The sequence below is a fragment of the Pocillopora damicornis genome, chromosome 11, assembly GCF_964200805.1.
Source record: "Pocillopora damicornis chromosome 11, jaPocDami1.2, whole genome shotgun sequence".
NCBI lineage: Eukaryota > Metazoa > Cnidaria > Anthozoa > Scleractinia > Pocilloporidae > Pocillopora > Pocillopora damicornis.
In genome coordinates, this window is record NC_142680.1 from 15,061,058 (window position 1) to 15,079,558 (window position 18,501).

General features: G+C 39.3%; 2 protein-coding genes and 1 pseudogene across 3 annotated transcripts in view; all 3 read right to left on the reverse strand.

The window, feature by feature from the left end:
* LOC113667445 (ATP-dependent DNA helicase PIF1-like) overlaps positions 1-2,521 on the reverse strand; it is a 7,775-nt pseudogene extending 5,254 nt beyond the window's left edge. Inside the window, exon 1 of the transcript XR_016181267.1 lies at positions 1,739-2,521. The product of XR_016181267.1 is annotated as an ATP-dependent DNA helicase PIF1-like (transcript). The remainder of the gene's footprint in view (positions 1-1,738) is intronic.
* Positions 152-1,498, reverse strand: LOC149037749 (uncharacterized). Its single transcript, XM_089186313.1, has 2 exons — positions 559-1,498; positions 152-201 (listed from the first exon to the last, which is right to left on the reverse strand). Exon 1 carries the CDS (start codon positions 1,391-1,393, stop codon positions 986-988), a length of 408 nt encoding a protein of 135 aa, XP_089042439.1. The 5' UTR covers positions 1,394-1,498; the 3' UTR covers positions 152-201; positions 559-985.
* Positions 2,522-4,640: 2,119 nt separating the features above from the next.
* LOC149037750 (tetratricopeptide repeat protein 28-like) lies at positions 4,641-8,210 on the reverse strand. The gene is made up of 2 exons (XM_089187099.1): positions 6,246-8,210; positions 4,641-6,051 (listed from the first exon to the last, which is right to left on the reverse strand). The coding sequence occupies exons 1-2, from the start codon at positions 8,079-8,081 to the stop codon at positions 5,995-5,997; spliced, it is 1,893 nt and encodes a 630-aa protein (XP_089043225.1). The 5' UTR covers positions 8,082-8,210; the 3' UTR covers positions 4,641-5,994.
* Positions 8,211-18,501: the final 10,291 nt, after the last annotated feature.

Consider the following 18,501-nt stretch of genomic DNA (forward strand, 5'->3'; position numbering starts at 1 on the left):
AACATATCTTCAGACTGGGTACCGTGTGAACACAGCACCATTTTGTGCCGGTGCCCGGGTACTAGTGCCCGGGCACCAAGTGTGAACACTGCCTAAGTGTCGCTGATGTGGTACTATTTTACCGGTCGTAATGAAACCACGAAAACCAAGATGACTATCAACGGTGTTTATTTAGATCACGGTCACGATCACGATCGTAAACTGAAATTGCAATAATATTATAACGAAAGCATGAATGAAACGCTTTACGTGCCTATGTCGATAACGCGATTAAAATAACAACAATTAACGTGAATTAACATAAACAAATCATAAAAGGCTAAATTAAAACTACTCGAGAATCAAAGATCAGCTACACAATGACCATTTGCGGCTGGTTAACAGCCCAAAGACTAAAATGTGGGCGTTACTTTGCGAGCGTCTAGTTATTTCAAAATATTCCTTCGATTTCAAGATAATTAGTTGTACTGTTGTACAACACAGTACATACGTGCGCTATCGCCCAAGGTGAAAAACTAAACTTAAACATATTGAATTAAAACTGACAAAATCACTTACATATCGGTCCCGCTTGTGCCAAAGGTTTGGAACGAAAGACGAAGTTATTGCTGTTCAAGGTGAAATCTTACGAAACTCTGGCTTGTAGGGACGCTAATTATTTAGGTTTTATATGCGCGTGGTGACGCTAAAATATCCTATTACTAACCAATAGGGAAAAAGAAAAACATTGTAGCTAAGATCGTAACTAGGCACGCAAATTAAAGTAATTGACAATTGATCTAATCAAAAAAAAGGCTGTTCTTTGTTCGATATCCTTAACATGGCTGCCCTGAAATATTCATATTTCACTAATCAATACATCTGTCAATTTCTTAGTTAATCTATTTATCATTCTATTAATTAATCAGTAACTGTTCTATAAGTTCCTTTTTCATGGATCAGTTAATTTCTTAGAAGGCTCCTCGGCTGGGAATTACCCCGGATCTCAATCTTTCTTTGACGCTGGCAACAGCAATACCAACTTCTGTACTGGTCTCTCCAGGTACCGCACAGTTCTGATCCTCTTGCCTTTGCTGTCCAAGCAGCTATCCGCAAGAGCTACTTGAACCTTGCGTACTTGGCCATCGGAACTAGGGTAGACCACTGATACTCTTGCTAGCTGCCAGGCACTCCGAGGAAGACTTTCATCTTTCACTATGACTACATCACCAACAATCAAGTTTCTCCGAGGGCGTGACCACTTTTGGCGCTGCTGTAAACTGAGGAGGAATTCTTTTCTCCATCGAGTCCAGAACTCGTTCGCCAAATGCTGGACTCGCCTCCAACGCTTTCTACAATACATGTCGGCTGGCTGGAAGGCACCTGGTGGAGCAAGAACGACCTTTGACTTCATTGTCAAGAGGTGGTTGGGAGTGAGTGGACTGGCTGAATCTGGATCAGTAAGCTGGGTCACTGTCAAGGGGCGGCTGTTGACAATAGCTTCTGCTTCGCACGTCAAGGTTCTAAGAGACTTAGGGACGCTAATTTAGGTTTTAAATGCGCGTGGTGACGCTAAAATATCCGATTATTAACCAATAGGGAAAAAGAAAAACATTGTAGCTAAGATCGTAACTAGGCACGCAAATTAAAGTAATTGACAATTGATCTAATCAAAAAAAAGGCTGTTCTTTGTTCGATATCCTTAACAACTACAATAAAAAGGAAAACGCTCCTCAGCACTCTTGCAAAGGGAACACACCTGCAAATGCATGAAGCGTAGTCCCACCAATATGACAAGCTGCTGCTCCAGTACTAGCAGTTATAATTAGGTACTCTGAGGTGGTAACAGTGTTATCAAACGTTTCAATAGATATGACTTGCCAGTTCCGGCACCTCCAGTAAAAAACACACTCTTTCCAGCTCTTATGGCGTTCACCACTGCCATTTGCTCAGGTATAAGATTCATTTGAAAAGAACTCAAAGAGCTGAGACGTTTTCTTGCCGCTCCGTTGTGTTCTTCGTTTCCAAAACTCGAATCGCTTTCTTTACCTGTAGTTTTAATTCGCTTCGGTGTCACACCGTTCTTATCTTCTAGTGGTCTTTTCTTACAGCCTACTGTGAAATCCTTGTCTGTAAGAGGGCTTATGTTTTCAAACGACCGCGCTCTATCACTGAGAAGCCGTCTTCTGTTACTCGCAATTCCATTTTGTTTACTTTGAGCAAGTTTCAATGACAGACATTTTAAAAACGCTGCGAGCTGATTCGGTGGACAATTCGAAAACATTATTTGTATCTTCTGTGTTAGAAGTTTGATTGTAGCCTTCCCTTCCTGTAAAAACCGTTTGTGAATGGTTAATTCCTTCAGGAGAAAAGTCTTTCCCAACGGAGATCGACTACTGACAATTCGGAGAGCGATGTCGCGAAATTCATCTCGACCCAAGACAACTGTAATACTCTTGTACGTTCGCCGTTTCGTGACCACACCATTGTAATTGAGGTGTTCCACTGTCAAGCAGCATTCTAACTCACTAGCTTCCATCGCTCCATCGAAATAAAAGTTTAAAAACGTTTGAAAGAAATGGAAGCTTTGATCGAAAGGAATAAGTAGTCTTTTTCACCTTTAAATTTTGGTGTTTCAAGACATCGACCAATCACATGCAAGGAGTAAGTAGTCTCCAGTCTTCTTTGTCGGGGTCTCAAACTGGCTAAATTTAGCAAGAATGTCACAAAAGATGCTATATTCTATCGTCTTAACTTCGGTCCATTCCGTCATTTGGCCCTCCAAATTGTTCAACGAACCTCACCTGAATACCACTTCATTCGCGCATTGAACTTTGGAAGCTTACAATATCCCAGTTCTTCCCTCGTGGGCTTTTCCACGTATAGCCTTACTTTGCAATGTCTTGTAACGCTCTGCCATTGTTAGCCTGCAGTGAAGCCTTCTGACCGGCCATGTTTGTACGGTGTTGGGAAGGGGCCGCGGATAGCCAGAATACTACTGACCCACTCCATCCGGAATCCCCTCTCCTTCCTTCTGAATTTTTTTTCCCAATTCTTCGGTTTTTATTTTCTCAGTACCCTCCAAAAGTGTAAATGATAGTAAAATAATTTATGTTCTGAAGCATGATTATGTTTTTGGGCCCTTCTCAGAGTCATAACCTTCGCCTAACGGAAAGGGCTAAAATGACTCTAAGTCGGGCGCAGTACATAGTTATGCCCAAGAACATAAACTTTGTATTATTTCATTGTAAAGGAACGTTTGGACCCGAGCGTTATCTGAGAAGAAGGCGGGAGATATGTCGGACACTCCGAACTTTCGCATGTGCTCCCAGTCTCACCACAGAATGAATGTGGACATTTAGATGCCCTCCAAGGGATTCAATTGCCGTTTGTCAATACGTAGATGTCAATTGGTCACTCACCAAGTGAGTGCAGTTCACAAGTGCTTATTTATTTCAAATTGTACAAGAAAAATCATGTGATTACGTATCAATAACATACATGAAAAAATACGAGATAGCTTATCATAATTGTGCAGAGGCAAAGCGCGTGCATCAAGTGAAAAAAATAATTTATTCAAACGGTGCGTTCGGGCAAAACAACCGCGTACGATCAAAACAATAATATACAATGATATTTTCACATCTTTAGGGCACAAAAAGTTCAAAGTTCGGCTAAACACCGAATCACTTTCGATGAAATGGAATTGTTGTTTGCGAGGTTTAATTAATCATGTTTGCTTTTAATTTCGGCGTGGAATCGCTCGAGCAAAGTGTTAAGCTGAGTCTTCTCGTAATTTTCAATTTCCTCGGCAATTCCCTTCTCTAAACACCACTTTTTCCGAACAGATAACCAAAGAGTAGTGCTTTTTACGGTGTTTTCGTTGTTAGAGCTGTTTTTCAGCTGCTGTCGTGTTGTTGCGGTGGCGAAAGAAAACCTACTTGAAACGCCGGCCATTGTTTCGCTTGCAAATTTTCAGCGTATCCAATTGTTGCAACATCCAAGGCTCGCATTTGATTGGCTCTCTGTAAGTTTCTTTGATTACTGACCAATCAGAATGTCTGGTTTGTTAATTCTTTGCACTGAATTAACCTTCCTCTGCATTGAATTACCTGGAAAGTGCATTTATCTTAACCAATCCGAACTGAGTAATTTTTTTCATGTATATTATTAGGAACAGTAATGAGCCACGATCTTGAAGTTGGGGCAATATTGAGGAACTAAAAATTTCCCCCATAATCAAGTTGTATGGACCGAAAAAAGCGATTATTAAAAATAAATTTTCTCTCTCTCTCCCTCTCTCTCCCCCCCCTCTCCCCCCCTCTTCCCCTTCTCTCCCCTCTCTCTCCCCTCTCTCCCCCTCTCTCTCCCCCTCTCTCTGCCCCTCTCTCTCCCCCTCTCTCCCCCTCTCTCTCGCCCTCTCTCCCCCTCTCTCCCCCTCTCTCCCCCTCTCTCTCCCCCTCTCTCTGCCCCTCTCTCCCCCTCTCTCTCCCTCTCTCTCCCCCCCTCTCTCCCCCTCTCTCCCCCTCTCTCCCCCTCTCTCTCCCCCTCTCTCCCCCTCTCTCCCCCTTCCCTCCCTACCCCTCTCTCTTAAGGTAAAGTAAGTTTATTTTTGTTTCTAATTACTCAGACCACATAGACAATGGACCACGAAATAACTACGTGTGAGTTTATTTCAGACTAATAGGAACTTTTTTTCCTGTCTTTTAAGTTAACTAATGCGTTATTTTCGTTCTTTTTTTTTAGGTTAAGGCTCTTTTTCTTTAACAAAAATGAAAACATCAGTTACACAATGTCCCACCTCAAATCACCCAGCCTTAAAAATAACTCTTGCATACATTGCATGCCTATGATTTTACTGTTTGTCCAGTCCACTGTTTCTTCTTTTTACTTTGTTTGTTTCGATTATATTGAGAACTGTTTTTTTTTCACTGCTCTGTTTGGAATTTTTGTTCAGTTGAATCTTGTACATAGCTCGTTCTCTCCTCCGATTAAATATTTCATTCAAATCTTGCACAATACTTTTCGCGTCTCTGTTTGATTTCCTAGTTAATATCTACATCACTGTTTGTTTTAACTTAAATTTCTTTCCTATATTAGAATCGAGCCCTCTGTTCTTTTCCTTAACCCTTTAACTCCCGTGAGTGACCAAGACAGAATTTCTCCTTACAATATCAACACAGAATCAAGCAGACAAGTGAGGAGAATAAAGAAGAAAACTCAATTAGGGAACTACAGGCTGATCCAATACCAAATTCTCCAAATTGAAATCATAAGTATTTCATGGCAGACAGTAGGGAGAGTTTCTAAAGAGATCATGGGAGTTAAAGGGTTAATTCTGGCTGATTGTCACGTTCATATCCTACGAACTGTTTGCACTCTTCTGTTTGACGTTAGTATCTCGCGCAATGTTTTCTCCTAATTTTATCTCAATAATTCGCTCACCGTTTCTCTTCTTCTCTATTTGTTAATACTTTTCTTTTAGTATATTGCACTCTGTTTGTTCTCTTCTCCACTTAACTTTTAGATAAAAATGTAGCGCCCTGTTCACAACACTGTTTGATTTTCGCGGTAATTCTCAAGCATTTTCTCTTCTCTGTCTGATTTTTATATAATTACTTTCTCTTTTTTTTTTTATTGTGTCTTCAGTATCTCGGCACTTTTTGTTCCCTCTTCCGTTAGTTTGTTATGTTATCATCTCCTGCACCTGTGAACAGTCTTAATCACTCTTTAATGATCACGTGTGCGTGCAGCGGGAGAATCGAAAACAGAACTATAATGATTTAAATCAAGGATTAATTTTGAGTTTTGACGAAACTTTGCCACATTCTTACATTTTTTTACATTAAGCTAATTTCCTGCGTTCAGTTTTCGCATTTTCGATTAAGCCCTGTCTACAAAAGCACCCAACATCTACTACTTGACTAAATAAAAAAATTGAAAATAATGTCTTCGCAAAGTAATACCAGTGTCCATTGAACGACAATGTTTAGGAAGAAGAATCTTTGTGTAGGATCAGTAGTCACTCTGTTTCTTCTCCGCCTCGTTGTCCTTCTCGAGTTCTTCTTTCCCGAAAAAACATTATAAAAAATTTTTCGCTATTTTCGCTAGATTTCCAATTAAATAAATTACTTTCTTCTTCAATGCCATCGGTTATGATTGTCCAAACATGTCGAAAATACCATGCTTGATACGAAAGTGACTTTAAGATTGTCGATTTATTGTTATTTATTGTAGAAAATTGCTCATTCTAATCAGACTTACCCTTTTTTCATAAAATCAAATGTCACGTTATCCCCCATCAACACAAACGGAGCCCATTGGGAAGGTTTGGAGAATCCATTGCTTCTCAACCATTGAACGGCCTGGTGAAGAGATTCACTGGCACTTTCTCCACGCACAAGGTGTTTATAGAAATGTTTCATGAGCTTCGCCGTTGCTTTGTCTTCTATAGCCCACGATGCTACCAACACTGATCGTGCACCAGATGCTAAGAATGCCCGAGCGATTCCAATAACTCCTTCTTTTTTAACCAATCCACGCCCACTGTGACAACAGCTGAGTACTACCAGTTTAGCTCGTACTTGAACTCGTTCAATGTCGGACATTGTCAGGAGGTAGTCTTCCTCTTGTGGAGTACTGTTAGTAGTACATTGAGGAGAGAGGGCAATCTCTCCTCTTTCGGGATCTCCATGTGCGGCAAGATGTATCAGACTCACTGAAGGTATTTCTTGAAGAACCGCCTGCTTTGTTGCGCGACTTCCCAATAAAGGCTGAACTCCCAGCAGTTGACCAACCATCTCTGCTTCCTTACTTGCACAGAACAATGGTTTAATGTCAATGAGACGTTCATTGTATTGCACTTTGCCAACCGTAGGATCACCCACAATCAGTCCGCCAGTTTGACTGTGATAGTCTGCTGGAGATTCTTGAATGAGCCGGAGAGTTGTCAGTGAAGGGACGATGCGTATTCTGTACTTCTCCGATAAATACTTTCCGGCTTGTTCATCACGCAAGGCAGCAAATGGGACTCGATACGAGAAACGATCCGGTACAATGATGATTTCGGGCTCTGTGAGTAAATCTGCCACAGGTGCGACGATCCATTCGTAGCACAAATAATGACTTCGTCCGGTACCTTTGGTTACGTCACCTCGCAAATTTGCTTGGCTCTCTTCATGAAGAGATGTCGTCACCTTGTCATCCAGCGATCGGTCTTCGCAGTTCGCTGCGGGTAAAACACCAAAGCATTCGGCGCTCTTTTTGAAAACTCCTTCCACTTCGCAAACTTGCTCAGCTATAAGAGTGTCTATTTTCACTTGGTCTGTTTTTCGAAAGAAAATGTCTCCATTTGCTTTCAATACCCAGAGAAGAACTTGCCGATTTTCATACGAAATGTACAAAAAAACACAGTTACTTTCTCTTCTCGCGATGTTTTCAATCCCGAACCATGATCGTGGATCAGTTGAGATGTGGCTTTCAGAGGAGTACTTGTCTGCCATGAGTTCTGCGAGGACTCTTGCTCGTCCCAGCTCCTCAACATAGAGAGCATCTCGAAATTTTCCAGTATCAAAAAGGAGGTGAGTGAGTAACTTGAAGGGAAAAGTACCGCGATGCTCCAACAGAGAAATTTCAAATTCACTGTTTCCTTTCTGAAGAGTTCTTATTTCTTCATATTTTTCAATACCTTGGAAAAGATATTCCAATGCCTCCACAACCTCGCACTGCGATATCTTTAACACTGTAATATGGAGAAGGCTTTGAAACTCTTTCATTTTGTGTCCAATTTCGCTGCTTATGGAACAAGCTTTCTGTAAATAATATGCTGCCTTATCATATTCATCAAAAGATTGGGATAGAAGTCCAACGCTTAAGTATACTTGTGCTTCGCACTCTCTATTGCCACATTCTCTGTTGATTGTAAGCGCCTTCTCACAATGTTCTTTTGCCTTCTGACTGTCATTTACAGAATCAAAGACAAGTCCCAAACTCACAGTAGCTCTGGCTTCCAGCTCTCTGTTACCAATTGCAATACTGACGCCGACTGCTTTGTCCAAATGTTCTTTAGCTTGCCGATTTTTTTTAAGATTCCAGAACACCATTCCAAGGTTGAAGTATGCGAAACCTTCATTTCCTCTGTCGCCAATTTCTTTCGCGATGGCAAGTGCTTTCTCGTGATATTCTTTAGCAATATGATATTCGCCAAGGGAATAAAACACACTTCCGAGGTTCACGTATCTTGCTCCTTCTCCTCTTCTGTCGCCAATTTCTATCGCGATGGCAAGTGCTTTCTCGTGATATTCTTTAGCATTCTGATATTCGCCAAGGGAATAAAACACATTTCCGAGGTTCCCGTATGCTGTTCCTTCTGTGCTTCTGTCGCCAATTTCTATCGCGATGGCAATTGCTTTCTCGTGATATTCTTTAGCATTCTGATATTCGCCAAGGGAAAGAAACACACTTCCGAGGCTCCCGTATACTGTTCCTTCTGTGCTTCTGTCGCCAATTTCTATCGCGATGGCAAGTGCTTTCTCGTGGTATTCTTTAGCCTTCTGATATTCGCCAAGGGAATTAAACACACTTCCGAGGTTCCCGTAAGATGTTTCTTCTGTGCTTCTGTTGCCAATTTCTATCGCGATGGCAAGTGCTTTCTCGTAGTATTCTTTAGCCTTCTGATATTCGCCAAGGGAATAAATCACATTTCCGATGTGCACGTATATTGTTCCTTCTGTGCTTCTGTCGCCAATTTCTATCGCGATGGCAAGTGCTTTCTCGTAGTATTCTTTAGCCTTCTGATATTCGCCAAGGGAATAAACCACATTTCCGATGTTCACGTATCTTGCTCCTTCTCCTCTTCTGTCGCCAATTTCTATCTTGATGGCAAGTGCTTTCTCGTGGTATTCTTTAGCCTTCTGATATTCGCCAAGGGAATAAAACACACTTCCGAGGATCCCGTATGCTGTTCCTTCTGTGCTTCTGTCGCCAATTTCTATCGCGATGGCAAGTGCTTTCTCGATATATTCTTTAGCATTCTGATATTCGCCAAGGAAATAAAGCACATTTCCGAGGCTCCTGTATGCTGTTCCTTCTGTGTTTCTGTCGCCAATTTCTATCGCGATGGCAAGTGCTTTCTCGTGGTATTCTTTAGCATTCTGATATTCGCCAATGGAATCAAACACACTTCCGAGGCTCCCGTATCTTGCTCCTTCTCCTCTTCTGTCGCCAATTTCTATCGCGATGGCAAGTGCTTTCTCGTAATATTCTTTAGCAATATGATATTCGCCAAGGGAATCAAACACACTTCCTAGGTTCCCGTATGCTGTTCCTTCTGTGCTTCTGTCGCCAATTTCTATCGCGATGGCAATTGCTTTCTCGTGATATTCTTTAGCATTCTGATATTCGCCAAGGGAATCAAACACACTTCCGAGGTTCACGTATCCTGCTTCTTCCCCTCTTCTGTCGCCAATTTCTATCGCGATGGCAAGTGCTTTCTCGTGGTATTCTTTAGCCTTCTGATATTCGCCAAGGGAATAAAACACATTTCCGAGGTTCCCGTATGCTGTTTCTTCTGTGCTTCTGTTGCCAATTTCTATCGCGATGGCAAGTGCTTTCTCGTAGTATTCTTTAGCCTTCTGATATTCGCTAAGGGAATAAACCACATTTCCGATGTTCACGTATCTTGCTCCTTCTCTTCTTCTGTCGCCAATATCTATCGCGATGGCAAGTGCTTTCTCGTGGTATTCTTTAGCCTTCTGATATTCGCCAAGGGAATAAAACACACTTCCGAGGTTCCCGTATGCTGTTCCTTCTGTGCTTCTGTCGCGAATTTCTATCGCGATGGCAAGTGCTATCTCGTAATATTCTTTAGCAATATGATATTCGCCAAGGGAATCAAACACACGTCCGAGGTTCACGTATCTTGCTCCTTCTCCTCTTCTGTCGCCAATTTCTATCGCGATGGCAAGTGCTTTCTCGTGGTATTCTTTGGCCTTCTGATATTCGCCAAGGGAATCAAACACATTTCCGAGGTTCCCGTACGCTGTTCCTTCTGTGCTTCTGTCGCCAATTTCTATCGCGATGGCAAGTGCTTTCTCGTGATATTCTTTAGCATTCTGATATTCGCCAAGGGAATCAAACACTTTTCCGAGATTCACGTATCCTGCTCCTTCTCCTCTTCTGTCGCCAATTTCTATCGCGATGGCAAGTGCTTTCTCGTGATATTCTTTAGCATTCTGATATTCGCCAAGAGAATAAAACACATTTCCGAGGTTCCCGTATGCTGTTCCTTCTGTGCTTCTCTCGCCAAATTCTATCGCGATGGCAATTGCTTTCTCGTGATATTCTTTAGCAATATGATATTCGCCAAGGGAATAAAACACAATTCCGAGGTTCCCGTATCTTGCTCCTTCTCTTCTGTCGCCAATTTCTATCGCGATGGCAAGTGCTTTCTCGTGGTATTCTTTGGCCTTCTGATATTCGCCAAGGGAATCAAACACAGTTCCGAGGTTCCCGTACGCTGTTCCTTCTGTGCTTTTGTCGCCAATTTCTATCGCGATGGCAATTGCTTTCTCGTGATATTCTTTAGCATTCTGATATTCGCCAAGGGAATCAAACACACTTCCGAGGTTCACGTATCCTGCTACTTCTCCTCTTCTGTCGCCAATTTCTATCGCGATGGCAAGTGCTTTCTCGTGATATTCTTTAGCATTCTGATATTCGCCAAGGGAATAAAACACATTTCCGAGGTTCCCGTATGCTGTTCCTTCTGTGCTTCTGTCGCCAATTTCTATCGCGATGGCAATTGCTTTCTCGTGATATTCTTTAGCAATATGATATTCGCCAAGGGAATAAAACACAATTCCGAGGTTCACGTATCCTGCTCCTTCTCCTCTTCTGTCGCCAATTTCTATCGCGATGGCAAGTGTTTTCTCGTGATATTCTGTAGCATTCTGATATTCGCCAAGGGAATAAAACACATTTCCGAGGTTCCCGTATGCTGTTCCTTCTGTGCTTCTGTCGCCAATTTCTATCGCGATGGCAATTGCTTTCTCGTGATATTCTTTAGCAATATGATATTCGCCAAGGGAATAAAACACACTTCCGAGGTTCCCGTATGCTGTTCCTTCTGTGCTTCTGTCGCCAATTTCTATCGCGATGGCAAGTGCTTTCTCGTAATATTCTTTAGCATTCTCGTATACGCCAAGGGAATCAAACACATTTCCGAGGTTCCCGTATGTTGCTCCTTCTCCTATTCTGTCGCCAAATTCTATCGCAATGGCAAGCGCTTTCTCGTGATATTCTTTAGCCTTCTGATATTTACTGAGTTTAGCACAGACATTTCCAAGTCTCCCATGAACCAGTGCTTCTTTTTTTTTGGGACCAATTGTTTTCATGATGGTGAGTGCGCATTTAAAGAGTTGCTTGGCCTCCACAAACCGGCTTTGTGCTTCATATTTGTCTCCCAATTTTATGTTTAGTCTCCAAGCATGGTGAAATGTGTCAAGAAGTTTGGTGGCATGTCTTTCTGCATCTGCGTAACCGGAGATGGCGTAATACGCATTGAATAGTACATCGGAGATATCAAGGTGACTACCAGAGTCAAGGTTTTGAAGTAGAATTACACATTCATTACATAACTCAGTCGCTTGTAGGCCTCGATCAGTGTTCAGAAGAAATATGACGACATTTAAACCTATCTTGACTGATTTTAGGATTTCTGCAGCGTTAGTCATCACGGCTCTCTCCTGTTTGTTGTCGTAGGAAAGAATGAACAAAAAAAAGGAAGCTTAAAAAAAGAATTACTGATAAATTTTGTTGTTTATAAAGTGTTTTAGGAAATCTGTGGTTGTCTTCCTTCTTCCCTTTTAACAGATATCTGAGCGCAATATTCCTTTTTCACTTTTTTTTCAGACCAGTCACAAGTGTATCATCTGGGTTCAAATTACAACAATCGTAGGGGGAATTTGGATACAGCTATCAAAAACGTTTCACCAGTGGAACAGCGGTTAATTTACCAATCGTGATATGTTTGGATTCACTCGTGACGAGTAAATGTGAAGCGTAAATTTTACAGAAAAGCGAGCGTGATTACTGAATCTATGAACAAATGAGGGGCGTAATTTGCCTCCTGAAATATACGTGACTTGTCAATTTCTTCTTCCATTCCGTGAAAACATCAAACTTACTCAGCTCTGATTTCCATTGCTATTTGTTTCAAAATCGAGGTAAATCAATATATCTTAAATCGATTTGGAGATATCCATCTACGTGACGTAGATCTATTTTCGTCGCGTCGTGGAAAAATTTGATGGACATAAATCCAACAAAAAAATACAAATTCTACAATTAAACGAAGTATAAAACTATTCAATTGTGCCCTGATGAAGATATTTGTGCAAGGTTTGTGTTGGTATTTCTAACCGTTTGTCCCATAGAGATCAAGCCAGCATGTGAGTCTTAGGTAAAGATATTTGTGCAAGATTTGTGTTGGTATTTCTAACCGTTTGTCCCATAGAGATTAAGCCGGCATGTCAGTCTTAGAAACTCGCTTGGTTAATTTGAGATGAAGAAATTAGAACATGTAACTGTCGTCAATGATTAACCGCCCATCAATTATTTTGATTTAATACCGCATAAATTTGGGCAAAGAGCAAAAATTCTACCCAGCGTTTCAACCGCTTACAAAATGCTTTGTTTTTCAGACGAGGGAAAATCTTTCTTCATACGCCTTTCTTCAGTAACTCATATACCAGCTTCTCCAATTTTTTTGTTTCGTAAAATGATAAAGTCAATTTCACTCATTGAAAATGAAACTGAGGAAGCAATAAAAATGCAGAAATTAAATAAAACGAACAGCTCACCTTTTGGAAACAGAACATGCCTTTTATATTAGTGCCTGATAGCGTGACTAATGAAAACAAAAATAAGAAAATGAAATGAGACTTTCCCAGACAAATGTAAATGCAAACGTTTTACTCGCACAGTTGGTGAGAAGTCATCATCAAAATAAAAAAAATCCTAAGATGGAAGAAAGATTGTTTCTTAAGTTGCTCATAAGATTCATCTAAGAACATACGGGATCTTCTTTGTTTAAATCATCACAGAACTGATGAACTTGTAGTTTCTCCTTACAATATCAATATACACTTAATGTATGGTCTCGAGGGAAACATTTAGCTTTGTTTTCTCGAGAGTCCAACAAGAAAACAAAACTAACTAGTTTCCCGAGGGACCATACATTAAATGCTTGGTTATATACGGACATAAGCGATCCTCGCAGCTAAGAGCACAACTGGACGAGTAGTTGAAGTAAGACCTGAAAAAAATTCAGGCCCTTACGGGATTTGAACCTCTCACCTCTGCACATATATGATTTTTATATATTTCCAATCATTATTCACCGCTTTGTTATATATTTAGACTTTCCCTTCAACAATCATTTGGAAAAATCATGCTGTTGTATTCGGCGCGCAGGCAACAACTGCAAAATTGTATTCCGGTCGAGATACATTTGAATTTGATCAGGAGCACGTGACCAAGAATCAACCAATCACAGTACTTGTTTTGTTTAGGGAAAGTCTAAGTACATAACAATATACCATATAGCAATGCTGAGAGTAAACAGACTCATCAATCAGAGGGTGTTATCTTCATGAGTAACAAGTTTTCATCCAAAACACATTAACGCATAATGTTCATGAAATAAATTTTTAACCGCTCGCCTTAAAAAACTAAAAGATCTCTGGATAGTTAGGAGACCAAAATCACAAAACTGATATAAACTTTCTCTGCAAAGCAATGAAGAATGCGAAGAGCTACTGTGAGATTGAATAGGAAAATTATCGGTTAAAAGTAATCATTATAAACGTAATAAGGATGGAACTTGCATTACAGCTTGCCCATAAGAGATCTCAATAACTACTGGAGCTCACATATCATTGATAAGAGTTTGCTGGTTTTAATTTTGCTTCGCTCGATTTTTAAAGCCATCAAGTTACAGAAGGGAGGAACATGTTGCTTCTCTTTCCACAATCAACATATTATTTAGTGAACAAGCGACGAGAATACTTATCAGCTGAGGGTTTTTTCTTCATACAACATTCAAGTCTCCTTACTGACAAGCAAGGTAATGTGAGGGAGCTAGAAGGAAGAATAGCTGATGGTATTATAAATTTAAAAGTTAAAAATGATGCAGACCTTTAATATTTTGCAGTCCAAATCAAAAATTTATTCCAGTTTGGAAGCTCTCCACAAATATCATTGGATTGTTTGGAATTACAACTCTTTCTTATCACTGAATTTGCTACATTTACTGAACCAGAAATATTTTTCGAAGCGGGAAAAGAATAACTATTACTAAATTTAGGTTTTTTGCTGGTAACCCTTTCAAAAATAAATACGCTTTGTTTGGGTGATGAGACCAAAAGTGGCGAGAAACAGAGATAAATGCAAGCAGCTCGTGTGAGAACAAAGTGCTAAGTTTGATCGGTCTAAGACAAGAAGCTATAAACTGCAGGTGATAATCTCTTGGTGTGAGAGATATCAATATGACTTTCTGTGTCGCCCATAGCGTCGCTGAAAAAACATTGAAGCGCTTTTCTTTCCACATCAAAAATCGCTGCCCTTGAATTCAATTTCTGTTGCGCCTGATTTGAGCAGGCGCCGAAAATATTTTTTAAATAAAAAGAGGGAGAGAGAGAGATGGGACTGTAAGCTAATATTTTCTTTATTTTAACTGTTTACTCTTGAACAAAGAGTATTATCTTGTTTCGTATTCTGATCGAATGACTGAGGAAGCCGAGAGTAAAAGACTGAAATAACACTTTCCTTTCAAAACAGAGATGAATGACAATCTGACAAGAGTGAAAAAAAAGTAACAGCTTGATCGGTGAAACTAAGAATCGTTTAAAAAACCTAAAACATAAGTACGTCGCTTTCTCACTTCCCTGTAATTTAAATAAAAAACATGGCATCTTCATGTTCCTTTTTTTTTTTAAAGATTTCAGATTTAAGAATCTGATTTTCCGGTTCATTCATCGCTTATCTGCTTTTAAAAAAAAATTGTTTAACGTGCAGTTTCTCCCTACAGTATCAATATATTCTTCAGCCAACAGTTTTGGAGAATAAAGAAACTTATCAGCTGGACGGTGTCAAATTGACGCAACACTTTATTCGCTAAAAATATTTGTTACATTTGTAAGGAGACTTGCAAAGGCCATTCAGGAACCTGAAAATCAATCGCTCATCATCCTCCCCATAAATTAAGCAAAGCCGGTCCAAACGGAGATTTTATGAGAAGACGCAACGCTTCATACTCTAAAAATATTTTCTGAGATATCTGTTATATTTGCAAAGGAGACTTAGTAAGATCATGGAAGTTAGAGGCCTAAAATTGAGTTCATCATTTCATTTTTCAGTTTTTGATCAGTTGAAGTCAAGTTTTAAGCAACAGTGCAAAACCCTTTCAGTTTTGTAAAGCGGGAAAAACTGTTTCTAAATTTATTTTTTACTACTAACCTTTTACACAAGAAGCTTGTATTGTTTGATATTCTAGTCGTATGACTGATGAAACCAAAAGCTATTGTAAGAAAAAAGACGTGAAAACTTCTGTAAAATAGAAGTAAAATGGGTGAAGAAAACTGATGAACCTAAGAGGGAAAAACGGTTACCAAGTCTAAAGCTGAGCTCGATTTGTACTGAACAAAAAAAGGGGCTTTTAGGAACCTGAAAATCAATCGCTCATCATCCTCTCCATAAATTAAGCGCAAAGGCTTGGATTGGATTACCCCGCTTCGAATCAGTTTGGAATTTAGCAATACTGTGCGATTTTTATATACTCTGTGTTACAGCTGTCCCTGAAAAACGTTAAGCTACTTAGGAAGGCCAAGGAAACAACATTGGAAGAGCCGATCCAAACAAAGATGTTACGAGAAGACGCAACACTTCATTCCCTAAAAATATTTTCTGAGATATTTGTCACACTTGCAAAGGAGACTTAGTAAGATCATGGAGGTTAAGGTCCTAAAATCGACTTCATCATTTTATTTTGCAGACTATGATCAGTTGAAGTTAAGTTTTACGCAACAAATCTTTGCAAAAAACTTAGATTATTTGGAGGTTAAATTCTCTGGCTTTGAATATCCAGTGCAAAACATTTCGGTTTTGTAAAGCGGGAAAGATTGTTTCTAAATTTAATTTTTAATACTAACATTTTACACAAGAAGCTTGTCTTGTTTGATATTTTAGTCGTTTAACTGATGAAACCAAAAGCAAGAAACCGAAATACGACTTCCCCTGCAAAACAAAGATAAATGCGAATAGCTATTGTAAGAAAGATGTGAAAGCTTCTGTAAAGTAGAAGTAAAATGGGTGAACAAAAAACTTATGAAACGAAGAGGGAAAACGGTTACCACGTAAAAAGATTGAGCTCGATTTGTACAGAACACAAAAAGAGACCGTTCAGGAACCTGAAAATCAATCGCTCATCATCCTCTCCACAAATTAAGCAAACTGGGTTAAATTATCAAACAGACTAGATTTCCCCGCCTCGAATTAATTTGAAATTTAGCAATATTGCGCGATTTGTGTATACTGTGCCTTTTAACTGACACTGAAAAAAGTTAAGCTGCTTATGAAGGCCAAGGAAAAAACATTAGAAGAGCAAGTCCAAACGGAGATTTTATGAGAAGACGCAAAACTACATTCTCTAAAAATATTTACTGAGATATTTGTTACATTTGCAAAGGAGACTTCGTAAGATCATGAAAGTTTGAAAAGTTAGAAGCCTAAAATCGAGTTCATCATTTTATTTTGCTGACTGGGTTCTAAGTCAAGTTTTAAGCAACAAATCTTTGCCAGAATCTAACATTATTTGGAGGTTAGATCGTCTGGCTTTGAATGTCCAGTGAAAAACATTTCAGTTTTGTAAAGCGGGAAAGATTGTTTCTAAATTTATTTTTTACCACTAACCTTTTACACTAGAAGCTTGTGTTGTTTGATATTCTATTCGTATGACTGATGAAACCAAAAGCAAAAAACTGAAATACGACTTCCCCTGCAAAACAAAGATAAATGCAAATAGCTATTGTAAGAAAGACGTGAAAACATCTGTAAAATAGAAGTAAAATGGGAGAAAAAAAGTTCCTGAACCAAAGAGGGAAAAACAGTTACCATGTACAAAAATTGAGCTCGATTTTTACAGAACACAAAAAAGCCGTTTAGGAACCTGAAAATCAATCGCTCATCATCCGCTCCATAAACTAAGCTCACAGGGTTGAATTATCAAACAGACTAGATTTCCCGCCTCGAATTAGTTTGAAATTTAGCAATACTGTGCGATTTCTGTATACTGTGCGGTTTAACTGACACTGAAAAACGTTAAGCTACTTCTGAAGGCCAAGGAAACAACATTAGAAAAGCCGGTCCAAACAGAGATTTTTTGAGAGGACGCAACACTTCATTCTCTAAAAACATTTACTAAGATATTTGTTTCATTTGCAAAGGAGTCTTAGTAAGATCATGGAGGTTAAGGTCCTAAAATTGAGTTCATCATTTTATTTTGCAGACTTTGATCAGTTGAAGTCAAGTTTTAGGCAACAAATCTTTGTCAAAATCTAAGATTATTTAGAGGTTAAATCCTCTGGCTTTGAATGTCCAGTGCAAAACATTTCAGTTTTGTAAAGCAGGAAAGATTGTTTCTAAATTTATATTTTACTACTAACCTTTTACACAAGAAGCTTGTACTGTTTGATATTCTAGTCGTATGACTGATGAAACCAAAAGCAAGAAACCTGAATAAGACTTCCCCTGCAAAACAAAGATAAATGCAAATAGCTATTGTAAGAAAGACGTGAAAACTTCTGTAAAAAAGAAGTAAAATGAGTGAAAAATAATTGTTGAACCGAAGAGGGAAAAACGGATATAAGGAAAAAGATTGACCTCGGTTCAGAAACCGGAAAATCAATCGCTCATCATCCTCTTTATAAATTAGGCGCACAGGGTTGAATTATCAAAAAGACTGAATTTCCCCGCCTCGAATCAGTTTGGAATTTAGCAATACTGTGCGATTTGTATATACTCTGCGTTACAAATGACACTGAAAAACGTTAAGCTACTTAAAAAGGCCAAGGAAACAACATTGGAAGAGCCGATCCAAACGAAGATTTTATGAGAAGACGCAATACTTCATTCTCTAAAAATATTCACTGGGATATTTTTTGCATTTGTAAAGGAGACTTAGTAAGATCACGAAAGTTAAAGGCCTAAAATTGAGTTCATTATTTTATTTTGCAGACTTTGATAACTTAAAGTTAAGCTTTAAGCAACAAATCTTTGCCAAAATCTAAGATTATTTGGAGATTAAATCCTGTGGCTTTGAATATCCAGTGCAAAACATTTCAGTTTTGTAAAGCGGGAAAGATTGTTTCTAAATTTATTTTTTTTACTACTAACCTTTTACACAAGAAGCTTGTCTTGTTTGATATTCTAGTCGTATGACTGATGAAACCAAAAGCAAGAAACCTA